Below are 26133 nucleotides of genomic sequence, written 5' to 3'. Positions count from 1 at the left end.
TCCCGCAACGCAAGCGATCTGCTAGCTGCGCTCGTGCTCTGGCCGAGCGACTGCTCGAAGGGTACGATGCCGATGCCGAGAGAAGCGGCAAAAAAGCACTTCGCGCTGGCGCTGGTTGATAGTCGCAGAAAAAAAAACAAAATCCGAAAGAGAAAGACTTTTTAGCATTACACTATTGAATGTGGCCATCAGTTCTGGTGGGAACTTCGCTACGAGTGGTAACACGGACAAATTCAGTCCCCGATTGGCGATTCGAGCTTGACAGTCTATTAAACTGACACGGCATATGCGTTGACAAACGCCTAGGATCGGTTTTTTCTTAGCTGTTTCAGTGGCTTAAATTCGTGGCTATTGGTGATGTCCGGGTTTTAACTAGTTTAATTTTTTTCTATGGCACATTTAGTGGATAATTCAAAAGAAACGGATAACTAAACCTGCGGTTAGTGATAAAATCAAGCGTTGCTTTACAAGTAGTGAATTTGTGAATGGTAAAAACCCTTCCGAGGGGGTTAATTTCTAAGTGCAGTTTTAAAGGCAAAGAAAAACGTCCAAGTGAAACCAGTGGTTGCTCCATCCTTCGGGATAGTTACACTAATTGTTATTCCTGTGAATAGTGCTTCCCAGTGCCAACCATCATGAGACGTTTGATCCTGTTCATGGGCTTCCTGATAACAGGTGTGCTGTCGCAAGGATTCCTGCAGCCGCCACCTTTCAGACCGGTGAGTAACGATCGATCGCTTGCTGGCCGCCACTTGACGCGTGTGGTATGGCACTTTCTCCTTTTTCGATGATCATGCTGCAGCAGCCAAAGCCGCCGCTTGCAGATGATAATGACTATGACGAAGTGGCTGTTGCGTTGTCCAATCGGTTCAAAACCGGTCCTTCCGGACACGACTTCCAATCAGTTGTTGTTTGAAATGAAACCGAAATTTATTCACGCCGACAAGCGCTTCCTCCAATGCCTGCGCCTGGTCGTACGGGAAACATCGACAACAGCGAAGCACCAGGCGCGGTGGCATCGCAGGAAGACGAGACCAGTCAGCACAACGATGGGCTGCGATCGGATAGGACGGTGGCAATGGCAATGACGATGAAGATGGTGATAGCGCAAAAAAAACGGAAAAATATGCGACAGTGCTGCGCAGTTCAGCAAGATCCGCCTTTCCAGGGAACGGATGAAGCGTAATGAGCGTTGTGTCGTAGGGAGAAAAGCAAAAACAAAACCTGCGATCGCTTATCTAGTGGTGCCAGATTGCATTTAAAGTGCAAACAGGAACAAACAGGTTCCATATAGTTGCGCCCATGAGCGAGCATTCCTTTTTTGATGGGAATCTTTTTCCACACTGGGAAGTCGTGATCGCTAGGAGCTAGTGTCTCGACATGGTGGACGGGGAAGCGTGCAGCACATGAAAGTTGAACTTGTGGAAATTTCACAGATGAATAATTTATTACACAAGAAGTAGTAACAATCGTCCCCTTGTCAGGTGCTTACATGTATTCGAGTGAATGCTTTGTAAATTTAAAATTATATATTAATTAATTTTTTGTTTTTACTTACAAAATTATGTAACAGAAAACGGATCTGTTAAGTCACACATAGGTGCTTATTGTGTTTATGTTTAGTGCATTTGCAACGAAATGTTTTTTTTTTCAATCTTCATGTATATAATTCGGATGTTCTGATTTTTTGTTCAAAAATACTTCAGAGAAGCAAATTTTTTTTAAACTGCTGACCACCAAACAGACATCCAGTTTTATGTTAAAGAAAAATATTTTTATTAATTATCTGCAATTAAATTGATAGTACGATTTTATTTTCGTTTAATAATATCGATCAATGAAAAAAGCAATTATTTAAGACAGTAAAAAACAAAACCCTCGTTTAACTGATAAATTGGATTGGGAGGACTGCTCTTTTATACAATTTTAAATCGATTAACATCAAATATTCTCCCATCCTATTTTTACGTTTTAAAAGACATATTTTCTGAAGGTGCGTCTAAAAACTATAGCTAATAAAAATATCCTTATTTCGATCTTTTGAATTTCATCTTCTGACAAATTTTATATTTTCTAAACAAGCGAAATGTGATTATGTTTTTAAATGTGGTACATGTTGCAACCCCTTTAATTCAGTTTTCGAAATAAAGTTAGGGCAATCAAATCAAGTGTCTCTGAGTTTCGACTCGCTTCTGCTTTTCACATTTATTATTTATTTATAAGTCATTTTCCGAACTTTGCTCAATCAATATGTGTCTTCTGAATCTGTTTGCGTGAAATGGCGATGATGTTGAAGATGACTAGGACTATAAAATAAATCACGAGTCATTTTCTAGAGCTGTAATAATGAATCTTGCATACATAGAAAGTTACATAGGGGAACTGCTTCATTATTCATCTCATTAAACCGATATTCAAGAAGAATGCACGAATAAAACACCAAATCATTGAACAAATAAACTAAATATGCTTCATGCTCTTATGGAATCGTTTAGCATTGTATATTATGTAAAATTAGCTATATTTATCCTGAATTTTGTAAAACAAACTACTTTTCACAACGCTTCCATATCCATCTCAAAACTTGAATCACTGCTCAATTATTCATCTCATGATGCCCCCATATTCATTACAGTGTTAATAATGAATGAATCACATAATCATGAATGAACGTAGCCGCAGCCCGTCGTAGTAGGTTACCTGGATATCCGCTGCAGTTGTTTACGTGCAAAATTGGTAACCTAGGTAACCACTACAGTGCTGTAGATTTATGTCAATTATGTCGGAATAATTCAACATTTTCAGTATGATTTTTTCGTATTAACAGAAACTGATTTGGCAACTTTTGATTTTCTTCAACGTAGTGAAAACAGATGAAAATACATACAGTTGAAATTAAGGAATTGTAGAAATTCATCTCATATATTTCTGCCAATTCAAGCTTGTTTTAGGAAATTTGAGGAGGTCATTTTAAAGCTTAAAGTATTCTTAGTGTAGTAAGTGATTTTGTTTAGTGATTAACATATTAAGTGGTCCGCTAGCGATGAAAAAAACTTTGGGTGGCTGCTGAACGAGTCCCGTTGTAGCCGTATAGAAGGATACGCGGATTTTGTTTTCTGATGTAGGTGATTGAATTAAATGAGTTTTCGAGTGCTGATGCTCGACTATAATATCAAATTTAGTGCTTTTGAGTGAGTTTTTGAAGATTCTAATTTATGAGGAATCTAAAGTGAACTAAGAAAAATCCATTTCATGGATTAGCAGATTGGTTTAATTAGAAAATATGCGTTTTTTCCTGTTTTCAATTGTGTTTTCATGTTGTTTGAGATGAATACATGGGCTGAGATGAATAATGGAATATGTCATCTACTTGAAATCAGGCTTGGAAAAACTTAGACTTTAGAATTAAATATGATGTTTCTCTTTCTTTTCATGGTATTGCATCGACTGAGCAATATTTCTCGAGTTCTTCCCGTAACATGGATCTGTTGAATTTTCATTTATCCTGTACCATTTATTTTTTATTTGTATTACCTGAACATGAACATGAACAGAAACTTGCAGTTTGATGTTGAGTATAATCATTGTCAAATTGATTTCGGAACTCTTTTATTTGTAATTTTCTTAGCAGCTTTTCCAATCAGTAAATCGTAAATTTGATGTCAAAGATCAGAGAATACCATGGAATTTAATGAGAAAACTAATTTTTGTTTCAGGGAATTTCAGGGAAAATCAGAGAATTTAATGTTGAAAATTGTCTCACCACCCTGTAGTAACGAATAAAAATCAATCTATCAATTTTGACGGCTTGGGAAGGCACATTTAATAAATTGTTTTTAAAATGTATTAAAACAGATTGAGTAAAAATCTGCGCTTAAATTAGGCTCACATTTGAGACGGTGAGAATATTATGACAATCAACTAGATTAGTCAATGAAAAAAAAATTTAATGTTGTAATTGAACTATTTAAAAAAAAACCATTCTGACCTTGTATTAATACAATTGTTTTCGAAACGAGCTAAACCAATATCTATTTCATCGCACTGGCATCCCTGTCGATGTCAACTCACTTGGCAAACCACAGAAGCATGGTGACAAAATGTGGCTCCCTCTGCCTCCACCGGCTCATCACCGACGACAATGCATCGATACGAAACGGACCTAGCGGAAAAGTTTCCTCTTCGTTTGACCTTTAAGGTCTTTTCGTGTCTTACAGTTTTCACTTTTGATGATCGTGTGATTGTGTTTTTTTTTCTCTTCGGTTCCTTCTTCGAGCTCCTTGTTTGCATTTCTTGTGTTTTTTTTTTCTATCTTCCTTCTATATACTGCACCGCCGCGAGTACCTTGAGTTAAAGAGAGCGATCGGTTACAGCCTAGTAGTCTCGGTGGCAGTCAGTGCCGTTTCCACTGTTTTCCCGCGAGTGGAACCTCTATCATTCAAGTGCAAGGTATCGTTTTCGTTTCTTTCTTTTTTTTTGTCGCATCAGTGCTGCTATTGAGTGCCATCACGGCGATACACTGTCACAGTGAATTATCGAACATTTTCTTATGCATATTCGACCGAGGCTAGAAAATATTTTGCGCAGTTGATTTATGGCAAACGCTACCTCGGATGATGGGCTTGCGGCCCTGACGCAAAAAATGCCTCAGAAAAAGGAATTATCTCACCCACTTCGTCTTCATTGAAGCACTGGGTATGGGAAAGGCCAACGAAAGCTTACATAACCGAAACGAGAAGAGAAATTTTCAGAAGAGCCGAGGTCACGCCCGTTGCGCTGGTTGTAGAATTGTAACGTCGTTTTGGTTTCGTGTTAAAGCAATCATGCAATCAAACGCTCGAGAGTGACTCAAGTGGATTCGAACCGCATAATGTTTGACGATACATATTTTGAATCACTTTCTTGCGTGTGTTTAGGGTTCGTTGCTTGGTCAGTTGATGTCTTTTAGTTGTTCAAGATGCTTACATATATATGCTTTTTCATAATGTTTTGGACACGTGCCTCACTTGTTGAGTTGAGCCAAGACGTGAATGGATTGAAGTAAAATCCTACGCGCTTGAAACGACAAACATTACGACGCGATTGCACATCATCAAGCCTGTTCACTGGCGATTGCTCAAGATTGGACAGCATCGTGTCGTTACTTAAGCTCCCGCTTCGATCTGCTGGAAGCGCGTGATGAACCTTTCCAATTCATCTGTCATCATCTGGTGAATGGTTGCGGCGTCGGACGTGAAAACTGTTGCACATACTTCTTCATTCAGTGCTGTGCAGTGCAATGCAGAGCAGAGCCGGTAGTCTGAAGCGGTTGCACTGCAGCGAGGAAGGCTTGAACTTGAATGCAGTCGGAAATGACACACGTCGCCAGCAAACTAGCACCGGGTTCCACGGTTCGTCGCCGGTTGAATTTGCTGCGCAAAACTTGACTTGTCGCGAGAGGTGACGAAATGGAAAATGGAACACGTTTGCGATCGGTTAGAGCGCGTTCAATTGGAAAAAGTGGTCGAATTTGTTAATAGATGCGCTTGTCGACCGCAGGGACGGCAATTACAATCGGTTCAACTGGTTAGTAAGTGAAACTAAATTCTTGGTAAAAAATTCTGTTGGGAAGTTAGTAGAGATTTCATCAAAATACAAAATATTTCAAATGACGGGAGACAAATGAATTACCGTTCTTGTATATAATAAGTTTCAGATGAGGATAACATTTCGTCAATTTCATCTTTGTTACTCATGTTCTGTTTTGAGAATAAAGTCGAAAACTTATTAAACTCCCTGCTCCATTTTTAACACTCAATCTGTAAAAACAAACTATGATAAACACCCGGTCACCTTTTTGTATTACTGATAGATGCTATGGATGATACTCTCGAGCAAGTTTAGGTATCGATCAAGAATAGTGAATTCAATGTTGTAATTGGATCTCATTAAGTCATTACATTCCACCTTTTTTACGGAATGAAGTCAAAATTATTGATTGTCATATTATGTCGGTTGTGAAAGCTATTAACGCAATCGATATTAATAACGATCAACTTCAGTTTGGTGACTACAACTGTCCCGGTCGATGCACCCACGTGCTGGTTATCTTTCTGTTGATACTTCACGCTCATCCATACAAACTGGCAGCTCACGCTTTTTAAACGGTATCAATTGTGTGTGCAATTAGAACAGCCTAGATTTTATTTTAGCAAACTTACAAGCTTTGTCAGCACACTCAGTTATCACTGCACCTGACCTTACATTTGAAAGATCGATTGAAACACTTTTCATTGATGATTTCGATTCTACTTAAACTACCATGAGGTCTATTGGCATCTATTTTCAACATTTCTCTACAGTGCACATAAGACGGTCTCCATATCAAGAAATGGCCAAAATAACCAAAATGCGAATTTCATATTCAAGAAATTTTGAGCACGTGATTTTGTAGTTTTTGATCTATATTTTCATAGTTTCTCAATGAAATCTTGATATATAAATCGGTTCATGTTGAAAAACGCCTCCAAAGTTACCTCTTTCAAAAATGAAGGAAATTAGTTTTTCTGAACATTTTGGAGTATATAAAATCCTACTAAAGCTGTTACGGTATGTTTGCATACAATTAAGATTTGATTATATTACCTTCATAAAACCGGAAGAGTATTGGATTTTAATCCTGCAGAGTTTACCGCAAGGCTACGATGAAAATTTTCGGAATTTTCATAATTTTTACCTCCAAAAACATCAAATGTAAGCACATGTAAGCACAGCTCATGATAGTGTGCCTGATAGCCCTGTTTGTACCCTTCAAGTATCAATCTTAGCAGTTTGCGGAGAACGATTAATAAAAGTTTTTTCTCTTTTCAGTATATTTTGAATTATTTGGTGAAATTCTTCGTATATCGCACCAATTTGGTCCAGAACACATGGAGAATACGAAAAATTAGTATAATTCGATTGTAAACACTGACGAGTTATTTTAAAGTTTCGATAATAAGAGATATGTCTCAATTCACGTGGTTTATGGACAGCCCCTTGTCACTACAATACTTTTTCATATGACAAAACCATCAACAGTAGAAAACTAACTATTTGACAACAAAAAAATAATTTTGGCCCCTAATCTTAATTTTCCGACCATTGTGCAGTGTCTACAGTTCTACATGTTCCCAATTTTTAATAAAGGCGATAAACGCAATGTTGAGCATTATCGTGAAATTTCATCCCAAAACTTTTTTCATTCAAAAGTTTTGGAGGTCTGTAACAATCTAATGTTCTGCGTGAAAAACGACATCTCCACTGCTCAGTATGGTTTTTACCTCGGTAGATTCGTGACGACTAACCTTCCGGAATTCATATCATTTTGCTTACGAACTATGGATAAATTCTCAAGTTGAAAGCCGTATTCGATCGCGTCGAGCACGGCATACTAGGTACTTAATGCAATAAACTTGGTGCTTCCACTAAGATGGTAGCATTGATTTGTATCTTCTTGATCGCTGGATTCGTCACAATCTACACACTGAAGTCGAAGTGTGCATAACCAGATCATTAATGAGCGAAATTAACGCATTTACTGATTAATAGCATATTTTGAATTTATTACGAAGCTACAAACCACTTAAGCAGGTATTACACGAAGCAAATATTTGCTATTTTTGGTACGAATTTTATTTTGTGCAAATAAAAATCGTACCAAAAATAGCAAATATTCGCTTCGTCTAATACCTGCTTTACACTTATAAAGCATAAACCGATGTTCAGTAGGCTGGCGTCATTGAAATAGTGCAACCAGCAACCAATACTGATAAGTTCACTTCCATGAATCAGGTCATTTGAAAACATCATTCAATCATTAACAATAAACAAAAACATTAGATTTGTTCAAAACATTTTGCATTAAAAATGACTGTGGTTTTATTCACATGCATTCGGTGTCGCGTTACTGGCACCAGCGTCAATAACTTCTGCGACAACAAGGCTCGCTATTGGCTGTTTCGGTTGCTGACAATTTTTAGGGATGCACGAGCTGATACGCACCGGCTCGCGAAAGTAAAAGCGATTTTTTGAGCGCCTCGAAACTGATCATTCGCCCGAAACCGAAGTTTACCCAAACAATAGGATTTTTGTGTATATGATACATATTCTGATTTTGATTTCTGTCAATGTATTCCTTGTACAACTTTTGCGGTATGCGTTTAACGCATTCGTTGTGCGAATTCAAAGCGAATTCTGTGCGAATTAAAGAACACATTGGATGATTAAAGCTTACACTTTTGCGTTTAATTGGTTTCGTAGCAACTCCGGAGTGGAGTTCAGGCAGCATTTTAGGACCTCTGCTATTTTATTTATTCATAACGATATTATTAGACTTCTGTTTCCTGGAACTAGAATATTATCAGGCTGAGCTCACTGCTCAGCCTGAGCAAAATGAATGACTATCCACGAAGTAATTACCCGCCGGGTTCGTCGTTTCTCTGTTTGCTTACGGGAAAATTTCATCGAACTCTCTGAAACCTGCCGGCACTTCCGATGCGACCAGAGGCACCAAAATTCACAGAAACAGGCTATAACCTTTTCTTCATTTTCCTCAATTGGAGCTTTGGGATAAAAACTGTATTAACCACTAATTGACAAAAGCAAAACAAAAATTTGCCAAAGCGCTATAAGTGAAAAAAAAAGAAAGATTATAGGTGGATTTTCATGAACATTCATTCTAGTGAACATTCCAGTGAATTTTGGTACCCCCAGCCAAGTTGGGAGTGCGTAACAAGTCTTCAGAGACTCCAATGAAATTTTCCCATAAGCAATCTTAGAAGCGATGAACCCGGCCGTCAATTACTCGACAGCCTTTTGATGCACTTTCGAGTTTGCCAGGGACATCAAAATTTACAAGCATGGTTAAAAATCTATGATCTTTCATATTTTTCCAGTTCGAGCCATACAGCAAAACCTGTGTTGACCTGTGTAATCAATCAGCTACGGTGAATGCCCTGCTTCACTGAGTCTCAGCGAGAAATATTTCAACTTATTTGAAGTTTTTTTTGTTAGTTTTGTAAGGTACTGTTTTTTCTTAAACTTTGAAATCTTACTTCAGCTTTCCTGTTGGGATCTTCTCCCACTCCAAAAACATTCATAAGCAATATCAATACTTACCTCTCTTTTTTAATCCTTATTCAATATGTGGATAACCCCTAATGCCATAATGTTATTGTTTCACTTCTTTTAAACACAATTTTAATTTGTCTAACCTTTATTTCAATGCCATGGTTTCATCTTGTTGTCCAAAATTCATCAAATTGATTTACTTCACATTTGTACCACAATTCTATCATAATTTATATTTAGGTATGAAAAAGGATTTCACTGCATGACAATGCTTGGCCTCATACTACCAAAGACGCTTAAAACTTACATGAAAACGTTCAAATGGAGAGTTCTGCCTCACCCGCCATGTTCCAGTTTATTACTTGTTCCATTCGCTGTCAAATGGTTTGGCTAATCAGTATTTCTACTCATATTGCTTCGGGGATAGTCTCAACAGGCGAACACTTTTATCGAAACGGTATTCGAGTTCTACCAAAAAAAAGAGACAAAATTGTAGCTAGTAATGGGCAATACTTTAAATGATTCATAGATAACTAAGTTTTCACTAAAAAAAAGTTGTATTCAAGACACGACCACATAACCGACCTAAAACTACGCACACTATTAACAAATGCATTGTTTATATTGTTGAAACCTACTATTGTTTGCTCGAATCAAGAAACTTTTTATTGAATAAACACTGGGAGTCTACTGTATGGGGATGATACAATATTTGCCACGTTTTATGCCGTGCTGGAGTACAGAATAAATGGCTGCGATCGGGAAACTTCACGTGGTTGGGTAGAATTCCATACCCATCACCTATTTTAATTATGCAGTATCCCAAATCGTCACGATGGTATCAATTACCGTCTTCCTCACGTGCTATTGGAGTGCTATCGGCTTTTAGTTCGCATATAAAAACACGATATCACCGACTGAACAGATTTAGAAAGCATTTACTTCTAAAGTCTGGCGCTCGAGTCTTTTCGAAAAAAATGATTAATCTTCATTTACTTGTTCAGTTGCCATGAGAAGGGCAGTCTGCTATTCAAAATCGTATATGCTGATTGCAAACTTCGTGCTGCTCCGACAGTGGGGGAATAAGGCACAACATACTGGAAAAGCTGTTTCCATCACAGCATTCTTGCTTGTGTTGCAAAAAAATTAAAAAACTTTATTTACTTGTTTATTTGCCTGGCAAAAGGCAGTTTACTGTTCAAAATCTGATATGCCAATCGCAACCTTTGTGCACATTGGAAAGAACCGTGCTGCTGCTGAGACATGTGATCAACCGGGCAAATGATTTGCCCCATTCGTTTACCTAATTAGGTATAAAAATTTAGGGGCTTCGCTATTTTCTCCACAGTCCAAATAAGTACTGACGAAGGCACTAAGTAAGTGTTGAAATACGTATATGCAAGTGATAAGTGAAAAGTGATAGAATTAAATAGTGAAAATGGATAAACAGTGTAATGTGTAGCAAATGATTTGTTTAAGCCGAAAGCAAATTCGGAAAGCCAGCTGATACTGGCACTGATAACACTGTGCTACAGCGATTTAGAACTTCTGAAGTGACCAAGTGTAGGTTGTAGGTCTTGTTGAGTATAACATTCGCTCATACTAGAAATTTTCCAAACACCCCTAAAATCTGAAGTTATGGTCAAAATACGGTTTTTTGGACCTCAGCGCATATAATATTTTTAACTCAGTCATTTATCAACCGATTTTCAATATTTAAACAGTTTTAGAAAGGGAACAAATAGAGCTTTCAAAATATATACAGGTTTTTACTAATATCAATAAAATATGTTGAGTTATTTGAGTTTAAATCTAATTTTATAGATATTTTCACGCAATTTTTCAATTTAATTTGAAGTTTACCGTCTATTTTGGTAAGAAACATATCACAAATATGCTACAATTTTGAAAATATATTCAATTTCGAATCAAACGAAAGTAATTTGTGGAAATCGGTTGATATTTGGCTAAGTTATATATTTTTTAAGAAAACCAGAATCTTTGGCTTCTATCGCACAATTATTTCACGGAGCTACAAATGATGAAAAAATGCAAAAGCTTTTTATGTGACTTAGTATGGGTTGTAGCTTTAGTCAAGTGTTACATTGTTATGTTTAATACGGTTATTTTTCAACCAATTTTTTGTGTTTTGGCTGTTTTGGAAAGACGAAAAATAGAGCTTTTGAAACATATAAATATGTCTAAAAAGTTTACCTATATGTGATGAATAGTTTTAAAATAAATAAGATGGTTTATATTTTTTTCAATTTTATCAAAATTCATTCGCAATTTTTCACACATTTTTGTAATGAAGGAGCTTCAAGTGCTGTAAAATTTGGAAAGTTCTTTTTAGTTCCAAACGTAATAGGTAATTAGCTAACAAGCAGCTGAAAACATGCGAAATGGAAGCGAACTTGTGATTGGTTGAAAGCTGTAAAACTAAACTAAACAACTTTCCACTAATTTATCATCGCTAAAATGTGCTAATTATTGTACCAACAATTTTAACAATTTTCAATATTGCAACAGATCGCATAACCAAACAAGATTTTTCTGCATTTGGACGGATGCGTGTGTCATTTTCTAATCGATTGCTGCAGGATTGAAAAAAATTGGTTGAAAAAAGGGAAAATTTCCGTCCCCTTTTCGTTAAAAGCTTTTCAATTGACACGTAAAAAAACGTAGTTCTACGTCAAAAAATTGAGAACTTGATTGCGCACCTAACATATAGCGATGCCTTCTGCTAGAAATAAATTATTATCAATGATAAAACATCATGCGGGCAAGGTAATTGACATGAAATTTGACATAATTAAGCCTAATATATTGGCTAACAGCAGGTACACAATTTTCCCGAGTGGGTAGTTAGGAATAGGAAAGGTTCATGAGTGGCCTTCAGGCAGTTAACCGGAACAATCTCCATGGCGGACGAAAACATGCGTGTAGGCATGTTTTTGAGTTCTTTCTTCGTTTTATCTATCAAATTTCGCGACCAAATTGCTTACGCTTCAGTTTTACCCAGAAACTCTTGATGGGGCCAGCTAGGGGACGCTCTATATCTTCCAACGATCGCTTCGAGTAGTGGCCCGACGGCAGATCAGGTCAGTACACCGCGTTTTCACCCTTACTGTATTTCTTAACGAACGATGCAAGTTCCGGCAGGCACTTCTTACTATAAATTTCCCCGATCACGGCCAATCCGGAGCGAAAGAAGAGCGTCTTTGACATCCCCTTCTTGCTGATTGTCAGCTACAGCAGCACCTTCTTAGGAAACTTGGTGTGTCCAATGAACTTCCCCTCGTAGCTCACTTTCTTCGTGAAGGAAGTAAAATACGAAGTGCCCTGCCAGTCGTTGCCGTCCAACCCGGTGGCATCAACCTCCCGACCAAGCGCACGCAGCGATGTAGCCACTTTTCCCTCGATCTTCAGCATCCTTTGGAGCTTCTTATCGCTCAGGGTCGTCGACCGTTGGGAACCGGGTTGTCTTACGATGTTATGAATCTTGCCCAATAGTGCCAAGATATTGTAGATGCCGAAATGGTCGTATACGGCGTCCACAGAGTATCGCTCGATATCCGTTTTCGACGCAGCGGGGTTCCATTCTTTGGACGCGCACACTTCTGAATGAAGTAGTTTCACAGTTTTCGCTATCACGGTTGGAGTTCGAGTTTATTTTTTTCTGATAACTCATGGGTTACTATTATTTATGCTGCATGGGTTATTTCGTTAGTCCGTGTAAAGGTAAACCCATGAAAAATCGACAATTGTTGTGCATTTTTACAATGCAAACGTTAAAGATCGACAATTTTGTCTCCTCGAGAAAAGTCTCCATCAGAAATTTCTGGTCAGGCTTTAAGGTTTTTGTACGATAATTTCGTGTGGGTAAGTACCGACAGGGATATTTACCGAATGGGTACTACTACCCATACTACACACATCAACCGCCGGCCCTGGCTAACAGGATATTAATTAGATAAGTAAGTAATGTCCAGCTACGGTTTTGATCATTTAAGAGTAAGATCACCAAGAGTTGCGCATTGAGAATGATTAGCCACTCTCAGGTATTATTTTGACGGTTCGTCGTGTAATTCCAGCTGATTATGATCAATTGTAGGCAATACACGGGTGGCTACTCTGATTGTTCAGAAAGGCTATCAATGTGGCATACCTCTTTTACGTCAGCCATCGTCTGAAGTAATGACATTTCAAACCATAAAACCTTTTCAATTGATGAACAACACATATTGCGCTTCGAATAAAAACCATCGGAGTTCACTAACGGCAAATTGCTTCATTAACCCAGCAGTTTTTAACGCAGTTAATTCCTAGTAAACCTGTGACAGTAATTACATTCAAAGTATGATTATACCGAGTTACATTTTTTCCAATAATCTTGATTGAGCAAAACATTTTCATACCTTATATAATTCTTTGTTACCTCATGCAGTTTCTTCTGAATGTTCAAATCAATCAACTAGTCGAAGTTTATGCTGATAATTTTTGCCTACTCAGGAAGGCACGCCTTGGCTGTAGTAAGACAGTCATATTTGTATAAGACACTGCTGGATGAGTTATAGTTTATTGTGATGAAATACTCACATGATAACATTTTTTTGTAATTTTGTATGAATTCACCGTCCAAATTTATCATTTAGTTTGATTGTTTGGAAATATGTTTTGATTTCAATAGTACGGTTCATCTATTGTTCAACTAAAATTTCATATTTACGCAAGTATTTACCCACACCTTCCTGTCCTATATAGAGAAGTGAAACAACGTAACCAGCTAAAGCCGAAATTAAAGTATGATCTAACACAGAGAGGGGAAAAACCTGATCGCTGTCGGCTGATAACAATTCACCAATGAGTGATATGCTGATGCATGATAATTTCTTTATCCGAAGCCGACCCGAAGCCGGAGCCAACAGTTGCAGAGGGCAGCCGGGTCCGGCTTTACTTTCATTTCAGAGAGTGTCATTTTTTCACACACAAAAATGCCTCCTTCGGACGGATGCAGCAGCGCAACGTGTGACCCACTAACAAGCGCCTCATGAAGACTCGAAGCTCTCGACGACGATGCTCTGAAGTGGCTGTGGAAGTGTGCAATATTTATATGCTGATGCAGCAGTGAGAGGTGTTGAGCGAGGGGAGAAACAACATGTACTGCGGTATGTACAACGAACCGCACGCTACCACAGCCACCGCACGAGATCTTCAACGGTCGATCGATCGATGGATATTAAATGCCTACTTGGTAGGATCTTGTTGGAAAGTGCTTGTATAGCAAAACATTGTTGCGGTCACTTTCGATTTCGATTGTTTGTACAAGTCCAAGGACGCCTCCACGGTGAAATGGGCTGATGATGCTGGCGTGAAGCAGCCACCAAACCGCGTAGGCCGGTTAATGTAGCGATCACTGTCAAGTATTCTCGATCTGCCGGGCCGCGGTCACCCATTGTGATGAGATGTTGCGTGCCCTATTGGCCATCGGTTGATCGGCTTTTGAATTCGAAATTTTACAACCTCCGCTAATCTACATTTTTATTCAGTCTTCTACTTTAACTAAATTTCACGCGACCGAAATTTGTATGTGACCTCACGCCTTTTATGTTGATATTGTCAGTGGTATCAATTGGACCTTTGAATGGGGTATATTTGCATAAAAACTGTATATTTCGTAAATTGCTTCAGGATTCACTTTAACTGAGTGATGAAACTAGTTTTATTAGGAAGGACTACCTGTGAGTTAAGTAGGTTAGCATGCTATGAAATTCATAACAAAAAAGGCGTTTTCAGATACATGTAGGCTTGCTTCCACTTGTGTCATGATGATTGACACATTTTCCCAATAGTAACCTAGCGATAAGCTGAATTCAAATTCATCCGTGTTGAGCTAAATTCGAAAATCCTCATACATTTTCCATTTTTTTTGCTCCTTTGTCCAAAAAAAGCGTCAAACGATTTCGAGTATATGGCTATAGGTTGTGGGCTTCGTATTTTACCTTATCAGTTACCGTGTGAACCGAAGGGTTAATCTGCGACGCCTTGATAAAAAATTGTGCTTCAGATTGCATTCGCCTTGATGTAAGTCTCGTCGTCTGTTTAGACGTGGAGACCGGAACATTTCATCGTTTTTCGGAAAACACCAGGTGGACCGTGGATCGATGGATTCCACCGTCACTGTCTGCCTTCACTACCCGAGACATCGTTGAATGATGAATTCCCAGGTGTTTTGCTATCCATCTGTGGAACTTCTGCCAAAACATAGAAATATTACACTCTAAACTTATTTCAATCAAAATCTCATCAATTTTCGCTCACACGCAAAAAAGATACCAATAACAAGGATCGGAACAAGAGAAATAGATTAATTTGCCAAGGAAACCATCTAACAAGCTGCGAACGTAAATCAGGAACACCAGGAATTCGGTTTACCGCGTTTAGTTTCTATCAAATACGAATCACTTCTTTCTAGAATGTTGAACTGTTACACAAATGAGGCAAGACTTTCACAATAGCGAAGGTTTGCAACATTGTTTAACTATTTGCAATAATACGCGCAATGGGTGTTTTATATAGAGCTAATGGAGGCAATCGGTAGCACTTCGAAGTTAACGCCTTAAAATACATTTGTCAATTGGTAGGAACGTAAAATCCTCAGTTTCTTTCCTATTCAACTTGATGGATTGACGCCATTTTTAAACTGAAAAAAATTAAAGCGGCAGTGTTGCCAGGGATGTTCTTTTTGCATTTAAAAACTAAATGCATTTTTCGACACATGAGTACATTTGACTTCAAATTTCTTAATTTCAGAGTCAGAGCAAATGTTCCATTAGCTTCCGCTTATGATGGTGACGATAATACTATATTCCGCCTCGCATCCATTTCCTCGAGTCTGTATGCCTACCGTCCATTCTGCCTAGCGTACTATGCCTCGCGTCTGTATGCTTAACAGGGTGTCATCACGTCGTAGATTCGGACAAATCACTAACATCTCCAGATGTGTTTAGCAATGCTGTGCAGTGCTGCTGTCCGCCGGTTGGTTCGTCTGTGGAACGCTGTAATTGGATAAGTCGCCTGCTCAGCGGGTCAAGCCAGTTTCCAGTAAGAGTTAACCGTCCTCTTACTGCAGTAATTGGTTACAAATACCAGCATAAATAAAAGCTCCCCCCATTCATTCAAAAATCTAAGCTGTAACAACACGCTTGAAAGCAAGAACAACAATTTTTCGTGCTTTGATGGTTGTTTCAACATAGTTCATTATGTTCTCAATGAATTCACTTCAATTTAATTCATAACGAATGTAAGAGAGGGGTTTTTCTGATTAATGGTAAAAAAACGGGTATGACAAAATCAAAGCCCACATTCCATGGGTATAGAATAGAAATTTCTAAATTGGAAAATTGATGACTTTGGTAGTTGGTATGGCCTCCACTTGCTTCGATGACTAATTGAAGGCGTTTTGGCATACTTTAGTGTGGTTCTGTCTAGAAATGCTGCGGATTGATTTCGTTCCACGCCCCAATAGCTTGCAAAAGATGATCCTGTAAGCCGTTTTTATCTTTCCGCCACACCAGTTCACGTCGTTTTTTGTTAAAAAGTTCAAATTTGGACTCGTCGTTTCACATGACATGTCTCCAAAACACATAAGGTTTGTTTCTATGTTGCCGAGCAAATTTTAAGCACTTAACTTTATTCACTTTGCTGATGAACAGTAGTTTCTTCGTGAATCTGCTTTTGAATTCATGTCCAATGTTCTGCGATGGATGCTTCGGTCGAATAACGGCAGTGAGAGATTTTCCTGTATTGTACAGATCGTGACTTTAGGTGACTTTTTAATTGCCCGAATGATTCTTGCACCTGCTAGATCATTTGTTTTCCGGGGACGGCCTTTTCTGAGTCGGTCAGCTACTGAATCAGCGGTTTGATGTTTTTCTGCGATTTCACGAACTACTCCTCGACTGATCCTGAACTTCTCAGCGATCTTCCTCTAAGACACATGGTTCAAATGATTTTATACTACAAACTGACAAACACTTTGTACAAGTGATTTTTTTCTCGAAGTGAAAAATCAAACGTGCCAAAAGTGATGTAAACAATGTCAGAAGTCCCCTGAAATGCCAAACCAGCTATCAACATGAATCTTTCCAATGGATTTTTTAGTCTACATTGAGTCGTAGTAACATTTTTTTCGTACTGGACTTTTAATTTTTACGTTATTGTAGTGAATCTAATGAAATACTTTGTAAACAGTCTAACATCTAACAAAATAGACCCAACATAAAAAACACAATGTTGTAGAAGCAATCCAGTTGTACATGAATTCAGAAAATTTATGTTTTTTTTCATGCCGGTCACTATATAATGAATACTACATTTCTGCATGCTAGCTTTCATACGTGACTACTGAAAGTTAAACCTTCGGTTGGCGTATTTTTGTGGACTAGAGTAAGTAAAACAACTAAAACAACAAATCGATTATAAAGTCAAATCGTTTGTATACTTCAGCGTTGGCTGTTCTGGGAAAGGCTATGTTTAAGCACTGATTGATCGAAACGTGCGTTCAACAAGTCTACATTTTTCAATAATACAATAGTTAGTATCATAAAATCACAATTTTTCGCAATTCGGAAGACGCATAGCTAATTTTCCAATCGATTGCTGTAAGAATGAAGAGAATCCGTTGAAAACGGACTGAGTTTTAAGCACTTGAAATTTCCGTGACAATCTCAATGTCTTCGGTTTTTCAATGTATAACCCTATAGATGCTACCGTTAGACGTCATTCTACGTCAAACAACTTAGAAAAGAGATTGGCAAAATAAAAGAAAATTTGGGATTTTTCAAAACTGACTCTAACTCGAGTTTCGCTCATAATACCTCGAGGTTATAAATGTGTTGAAACTATCAAGTTTTAATTCGAAATGTACTCATTTATCTAGAAATAACACTGCCGTTTAAAACTGCTATTATTTCTGGATTTCTCGACCAACTTTCTTAAGAAGTAATGTAACCGTTTATTTCGAGACATAATATAGATACAGAAATAATCAGAAAAGATAAGATGAAAATAGGCTCTTTATCAAAAAAAAGAAGATGGTCTCACGGAGCAAAGGGTGTTCCAGTCGGCGCCAAAGTTAGGATTTTTGCATAGTGACCTTGAAGTATTAGCCAAATCTGAGAAGAGCATTCACGAAATGGGTACACACATGAGAGAACAACCTTTAATAATTTTACACATGGAATAGTATAAACAAATGTGATATTTTATCAAAACTGCACTTTTAGACAAAGAAAAAGCATTTAACAGTGTTTGACATGTTGCGTATGAAGGTTTCATAGCGAAATTGTTGATAGATCGAACTCTACAAGTTTTCTATCACAATTTAAAATTAGATTGATTCTTTAACAAAAGAGGTGTGTCTCATGGTTCAATATTGGATCCAGTCCTGCAAATTTACTTGCAGAAGCGTTAAGTTTCTCAAAATGCTTTTAAAACTCAATTAATCATTTTCCCTCCTAGGCCTCGAGCTTCGTCTCTCGAAACCTGTAATAACGTTAACAAGATGAATGGGGTTTTTTAAAACTGGTCTGACAGTGTTAAATACTTGGGATTGATTTACGATTAAAAGCTTATTTAAGCTAGCTGCAGTCCTCAATTGCACCGATTAGATCTCTTCCTAATTCCAAAACAAAAGTTGCCAACCAAAGTGTATTTTGAGAGCATTGAAGAGAGTGAGAGAAACCTAAATCAATGACTATTATGTAGCAAAACGGGATTAGAAAACAATGGTTTGGTGCGCTCACGTCACTCATCCTCAATGCATCCTCAATTTTGTTACAACAGATATACTGCCGTTCTACGCATATTTGTCCCATGTTCCAAATCATGCAAACGAGAAAGACGATGTTTAAGTTTTACAATGCTTTCACGCATAGCGCCAATGTGACAAATACAATCATAGGTTTTTAAGCAGTTTTACCTTGCAATGGACTGTTTTCAATAAATCTAGTTGTGAATTAACTGCAACGCTCTTCGATGTTCCATTATCCGAGCTAACACAAAAACAATTAGTCAACGACTAATGTGTGGAAGTTTTGTTTGATGACAGACAAATTTTACTCTCCCCAAAAATAAAAGAAACGCCGTTTTCCCAACAGATGAGATCTGCCAAACCATGCGAGTAGCGTTTGGTCGCGCTGTGACGATGAGGTGACCTCTGAATATTGTTTTCATTTTTCGATGTTCTCGTGACAACAAACTCAGTCTGGCTTTTCGGTGCGCAGCAGTTCGAAAGGAAGCTGTAATGAAACATTTGCGCTCGAGCCATTTTGCAAGCGCTTCGACAAGCATCGTCTCGGCGTACTGTTTCTGACAGGTGCATTAAAATTTTAAAGTTATTTATTGTGTATCTAGAAAAAAAAACTTAGTTTTGTTCAAGAGATTAATTATATCTGGCATTGCAGTTTGTGTAATTGAAACGAGAACCGTTTATCGAATAAAAGATACAGCTATGTTAGTTTTTTAATAGTCTAGCGCAAATAGGTTGAAATTGATATAAAACGAGATGAGATGAAAATAGTCTTCGGGGACGAGACATTCTTGGCACGACCCGTTCATCGTAGGGTTGACATATTTGACACCGTTTTGGCTAAGAGTCCACTAATGCGAAAGATTTACGAGATGGCTGACTTGACAGAATCAAAAACACTGTTGGCATCATCTCGTTCCTGGAAATATACGTCTTGAAGTTTTTTCGCCATTTTGGACAGTTTTCTAGAAATCTAAAGTGGGAATGGTGGAAATTTCAAAACAGCAACTGAAGGTGAGTCCTGGCTGTTGAGGATAGTTTGAATTCCGAAAATGTGCTTTGACCATTTTACGATATACTTTAGATATATTCCAGATATATGAAGTCTGCGGTTTGACACTCTTTTCCATAAAAACACCCACTGGGACAATAATGTCGAGAAATTTGCCTTTCAATAGGTAATTTATACGCGTATCATCCCACCACGTGCATTCGATGTTTCCCAATACAAAGTTCATTTTGGGGATACAAATTTGTTTAATTTTTCACGAAAATGATCACGCCAATCGTGTTGTCTTTATAAGCAGGTTGTGTAGTCGAGATAAAAGTTTAGTTAATTGAATAAGTATCATATGACTTTACAAAGGGGAATTTTTTTTTCAGATTGCCCATATTTGAACGTTGTTAGGCTTTCACCATTTTGGCTACACACAAAAGACAGTTCTTATAACTTTCAATTAGTATTCATACTCATACGTTTATATTCTTATACTCGAAAAGGAAAGGCATTCAGATTACAAACCAGCACACAAGGCTTAGGTATTCCGAACAAAGATATGAACGTACCGCATTTAAATAATCAAGCAAAGTGATTTTCGGTACCGAATTTCTGACACCCGTAATGTAGCTAAACGTTGTAAGGAGAAATTTTTATTGCTCAGTAGCACTTTCCAAGTTGTTAATATGGGAATTAGTGATTAGTGGGATCGATTAGAATAGAAAAAATATAGTGGGACATATATGTGTAGAAAATCATCGATGGGATAAACAGATTTGGTATGGTTTTTCAAGACTTTCGGAACAAACAATGTTATTTTTGAAAGTTTTTCAAAAATATACATGAAAATAGACTCATTGGTGATAAAAAAACGAAAATCGACCAAAAGTAACATGGGACAACTATGTGTAGAACGGCGGGAGTGCGGGAGTGCGGCTATGAGTGCGGGAAAATATTGAAGAAAAAGAATAGGAGAGAATAACGTGAAAAATTAAATGTTTTTTTGCAATCTTTAGCGAAACCGTTTACCGTGCAACGCGCGTGCTGTTGAATAAACTGATGCGTAGTTCACTCAATGGTCAATTCGAGTTGTTTGTCGCATGACATAAACAGTAGGGTATCATTGGAAATCTACTTTTCGAATTTAGTTCAGCGATAGGTATAAAAAGTTTTATCTTCTCGAGAAGGAAAATTTCAGCTCAATCGTGCAGCAGCCTCCATCCGAGAACCAGACATAAACACAAAATTCCATTCCCACAGACAGACAGACAGTCAAAGCAACCTTCTGTTTCTGATACTAGACACCTTGTTTCCCGTGGGAGAAACAGCGACGTCCCCATGATAGCGAAATAAGTAGGTGGCAATAAAAAGAGTAGCGACCAAGTTTCTTTTCTCGGTAACAATAGGTGACAAAAACAAAGCCAAGGATTGAAAAACTTGAGTATGACAGAGAGAAAACTGGCCGAGATTTGAGAAAATTAGGTTTAACTAGAATTTGATAATACCAAATTTCGAATTTCATGTATTTCGTAGACATTTGTTTAAAAAAAATCAACTTCGACAATTTCTGTACATTTGTCATCAGTCAAAATATGACCACTTTGAGATCCACAACCCGAAATTCGATTGAGCTGAAATTTTCTATCTAGAGGATTTCTTACTTTTTTTGTGAGGACCGTGGAAATTACACCCCCCCCCCCCCCTCCCAAGCTGCCCACGTGGTATGTGGATGGTCCCTAATAGATAGTGATGCAGAAATCTATGTTAAAAAAAATAGAATCGAAGGTTCTGGGGCACCCCAAAGCTCCCCGATTGGGTACGCCACTGGCTCTCTTTATTAGGTTAATGATTATTTACCTTTTCAAGTCGGTTTTAATCCCTGCGAATAATAAGTCTTAAATACGAAAGTAGATACTTTTCCGCTTAACGAGACATATGCTGGCGTCTCTGATATCAGTGATATGACGACCATGGAAGAGACCGTTTTTCTTGTTTATTTAATCTAAAAAGAAAAAAAAATTCTATAGCAAAATTGATTATTAATTTAGGATTTTGACTACTAACAACTTTATGTAAACAATAATCCAGTTTCAACGGGAATTGCTCATATACAAGGTGATTGGTTCCTTGCTAAAAATATTTTAGAGGCTGGCAGACGGCCACGTTTGATGAAAAATTTTCTTCTACGCATATAGCCTAACGTCAGTCTTCTCGGAGTTATTCAACTTCAAAGTCTCTTGGACACTTTTCAATAAAGTGCCTCTAACTTTGGGGTTATACCACTCGAAGCAGTTCGATTAGTTTCATTTGAAACTGAGAAAATTTTCTATTAGATACAGCTTTTACATGCCTAAAAATTAACATTTCTTCTACTAGGTACAGCTCACATGCCTAAAAATTAACATTCTGGAAGCAAAAATGTGCAATAGTAACACTTTTTTAACGTATATAGATGTTTTCTCACAAAAAGACGTGGTTACCATTCTTGTTCTCTTAGCTCAAATTGAACGTTTAGACAGAATGTTAATTTTTACATTCGATTAGACATGTAGAAGCTGTGCCCAGAGGAAAATTTTCTCAGCTCTCAAATGAAACTAATAGAATTGCTCTAAGTAGTATTACAAAGTAAGAGCCATTTCATGGAAGAGTATCTAAGAAACTTCAAAGTGAAACAAATCCGAGTAGATTCACGTTGGGGCATATAACCGCTTTTCATTCACTGATTTGACTCGAAGCTTGTGCACCTCGTCAAGCTTCAATGTTATTGCGAGAAATTTTTGACAGGAATAAATTGAACAACAATTCTTCGAAATTTTGATATCAGATTCGAATTTTCAAGTTTTCTTTCCAACAATGACATTAAAAACCGATCATACATTCTTCGTACAGATGAGGGTAAAGTATTTTATCAATCCACCCGATCACATTGAGTTTTATCAATGACTATCGGTCGGCATCAGTAGACCAATCGACGCGGAATGCTTAAAAAGCAATTGTTCCAATTCCGACCAACAGAGCGGAAAACCTCAGCAAAACGTTTGGCCTGTCGGCATCACAGAGATCATCTTACACGGTAGACCATGAAACCATCGAATAAAACCGCATTAAGAAAGTAGCCCACAAATTAATTCCAAATCATCATGCAGCCAAACGGACATCGGCTGTGTACCGACTAATGTGTACAAATTGTCACCTCATTCCAAGCGCATTAGGTTCGCTTTCATTCAAATGAAATGGATCATGCATAATCCATGAAAGCAAAAGTCGATTTCAACCCGGGCTCACTTTCTTCCCATTGAATCGCATATGGGTGAAAGAAAGTCCCCGTGGATCGTCATCGAATGCCCGGCGGTCATCATCCATCGCAAAACCGGCCCAACAACAACAGCGCGGTGCAACGCAGCATCCCTCGCCCGGCTGGTGGCGTGGCGGCTGGCCCCACATGAGACAGGCATCGAAAACACAATGCGTCAAGCGCTTCTTACATAACGCGACAGTTACGCACTTGCCTTTCCGTGATCTGCGCACCCGGGCCGAAAGAAAACAGACACAGAAGTGGATCCAAAACGGGCTCGAACCAGAAAAAAAAGGTGCGCGAAGAAGGTGCTTTCACTTGTGGCTTCGTTTGGAATTTGGTAGCGAGATTCCACCGCCACCAGCAGCAGCATCGCCATCATCGGCACTAGGAAGTGGCCGATTTGTGCTACGAGGCCGTGACCAGTAATTGTGCGCGCTGGTGAGCATTTATATCCGATTGCATTGGCCACTAAAATGCTGCGACGACATTCAGCCTCACTTGGAGACCTACTTCCGAACCACTTGGTAACTACTACACCACAATACGCACAACCTTGCGGAAGGTAAAAACAAAATCGACCAAGATGAGTCGTCAAAATACTCCGGGCGGAATCGACAAGCGATAATAGGGCTGCACATAACCGGATGAGCTAATTCGCGTGAAATTATACCGAAGGCAGCAGAAGAAAAATCGGCCTTTTTCCGAATCGCGTTACATCAGCAGCAGCACTAGCAAAGGTGCCATATAAGGTGCTAAACGCTAACACTTGTGGCGGTTGGATCCTATGATTACCTAAATGCCTTGTGGTTTATGATGAGGCCCACTTGCGGCATAGGCTAATGGCACGTGTCCAAAAATGGCGGGAAATGTTGCACATTTATTGAAGACAATTTTTTGTTTTACTTTACTGCGAAGATACTTTGGAACGCAAGATGGTTTGACTTTTTCGATTTGTACGAGAGTAGTTCGACTCATATGCAAACAAATGTAACTGTTTTGTACGCTAACAGCCTTGCTAGACCTGTTCGAGGAAAGGTCAAGCCTCAGTGGAATGATAAACCGTAGGAGTAAAGCGCAAAAAGCGTCGTTTATATAACATTATGTTGGGTTGTTAAGTACTAAACAAAGTTGCATTTACTCGTAATTACAATGATTTAACATGAGTAACTTTTCAGAAGCTCGCAAAAAATTATTTTTCAAATACGAAATTATTAAACTTAAACTAAAAATCCAACATTACTATGATGAAAATGTGATTTACAAACTTACTCAAATGTCTGAATCAATTATTTTACTTTGTGTGTAGAAAGATAAAAGCTTATCCCAACTTTTGACAACATCGTCTCAATCTATTAGTTGGCATGAAGAATTCCTCTGTCTTTTCACAATCAAACGATTATTACAACATTCCAATTGCAAAAATAATACACCTTCCAATTGTGCTTGTTCCACATTTCTAGTCGTAAATGTCAGTACTGCACTCCAATACATTTTCCAACCATTCACGCGAATAATCTTCGACATAATAGGCCTTTTTGCAAACACAGAAGGTCAAGTTCCTCCTTCCCCATTTCTCCGCCCGGCGAGTAACTCCAGCAGAAGGGAGCACAATCAGTATCAGCTAATTTGAATCCTCCACTAGCTAGACCCCTAGCCGATCATTCCAAACCCGTTCCAGCCGACTGCAGCACGGCTGCAAAATCATTAGGCGGAAAATTTTATTCCACTCCGACTACGGTTAACGGCTGCGGCGGGCGGGTAGTTTTTCCGCTGTGGTGGTCGTGAATTTCGCTGAATTAGCCCTTCTCACGCTAGTGTTTTTTTTTTACCCTTTTTTTTTCGTACCGGTGTCCGCTGCACTGCACACGAAAGTACAGATGCACTTTCGGATCGAAATCCTTCCCTTCTCACCAGGCAGCCAAGCCCCCCGTGGAAAGGTTTGCCTTTCAAACTGCAACGGCATTTGAATATGGTCTATTGAAAAGCAATGTCTTCTTCCTTCCGATGCCATTTTCCGTTGGTCATTCTTTCATGGACCAGTTGAGCAATAGCGGAGATGTAGAGGAAATAAAAATACAGTACATATTTCAAACGAAGATTGAAAGCGTCGAAATAACTTGTTTGCGTGATTGATAAGAATGATAAGCGAAGAGCTCGAATATGCATTTAAATACATCCTTAACCCTTTCACGTACAAAATAACTTGATTGAGCTACAATCTATTTGCGACTTCGTTCATATATTTATAAATGCAAAGGATGGATAAAAAAGCGAACTCTATTCACTAGTCACTCCACCAGATAAAACCCACCTTCGGTGTATAACCGCGAATGCACTGCAGAGAAAAAAGCAAAGTGCAGCTTCAAATGTAATTCACTCTAATCTACAATTAAATGTGCACACAGATAGACAGATTTCGAAGAAATCAACGAGCTACGGTAGGCAATTACGGCGCGATGCACTGCCGCCGTGGAAGAAAACCACAGATGAGGCTAATAATTATGTTTTCCATGTTGATACAGGCATTAGTAGCCCGATTGACTCACCACCCGAGGTGAGCCCGAAGAAAATCGATACGATTTGTGCCAAATGGAATCGATCGCGGGGCGCTTTAACGAACCTCGTTAATCATGGCTACAAACCGAACTCTAGTTAATTTCATATTGAAAAATTTTTTTATTGATTGGTAAACTGGAATGAAGAATTTTACGCTCTATCTTAAATTGCTGGCCAATTTTGATTGAAACGGTCAGTATATCATTCGGGTAAAATATCTCGATATCCTTCAATTTACTCCCTCGAGAAGAAACAAAAGTCAGTGAGAGTAAAATTTCAATCACTTTTTTCGAATGAAAAGGTTTAGAAGTTGAGATTCAAATTTTCCGGTGTACACGATTGATGATATTTTTCGACAGTACATACATAGTAATTATTAAT

At 38.3% G+C, this 26133-nt stretch overlaps 1 protein-coding gene across 1 annotated transcript in view; it reads left to right on the top strand.

The window, feature by feature from the left end:
- The first annotated feature begins 203 nt into the window (after positions 1 to 203).
- Positions 204 to 26133, top strand: part of LOC129733270 (kinesin-related protein 6) — a 133125-nt gene continuing 107195 nt past the window's right edge. Inside the window, exon 1 of the mRNA XM_055695013.1 lies at positions 204 to 719. Coding sequence (XP_055550988.1) covers positions 636 to 719 — 84 coding nt within the window. The 5' untranslated portion in view covers positions 204 to 635. The remainder of the gene's footprint in view (positions 720 to 26133) is intronic.

Source organism: Wyeomyia smithii, chromosome 3, assembly GCF_029784165.1.
Source record: "Wyeomyia smithii strain HCP4-BCI-WySm-NY-G18 chromosome 3, ASM2978416v1, whole genome shotgun sequence".
In the NCBI taxonomy this organism is placed as follows: domain Eukaryota; kingdom Metazoa; phylum Arthropoda; class Insecta; order Diptera; family Culicidae; genus Wyeomyia; species Wyeomyia smithii.
This window is presented reverse-complemented; position numbering and strand designations above follow the sequence as displayed.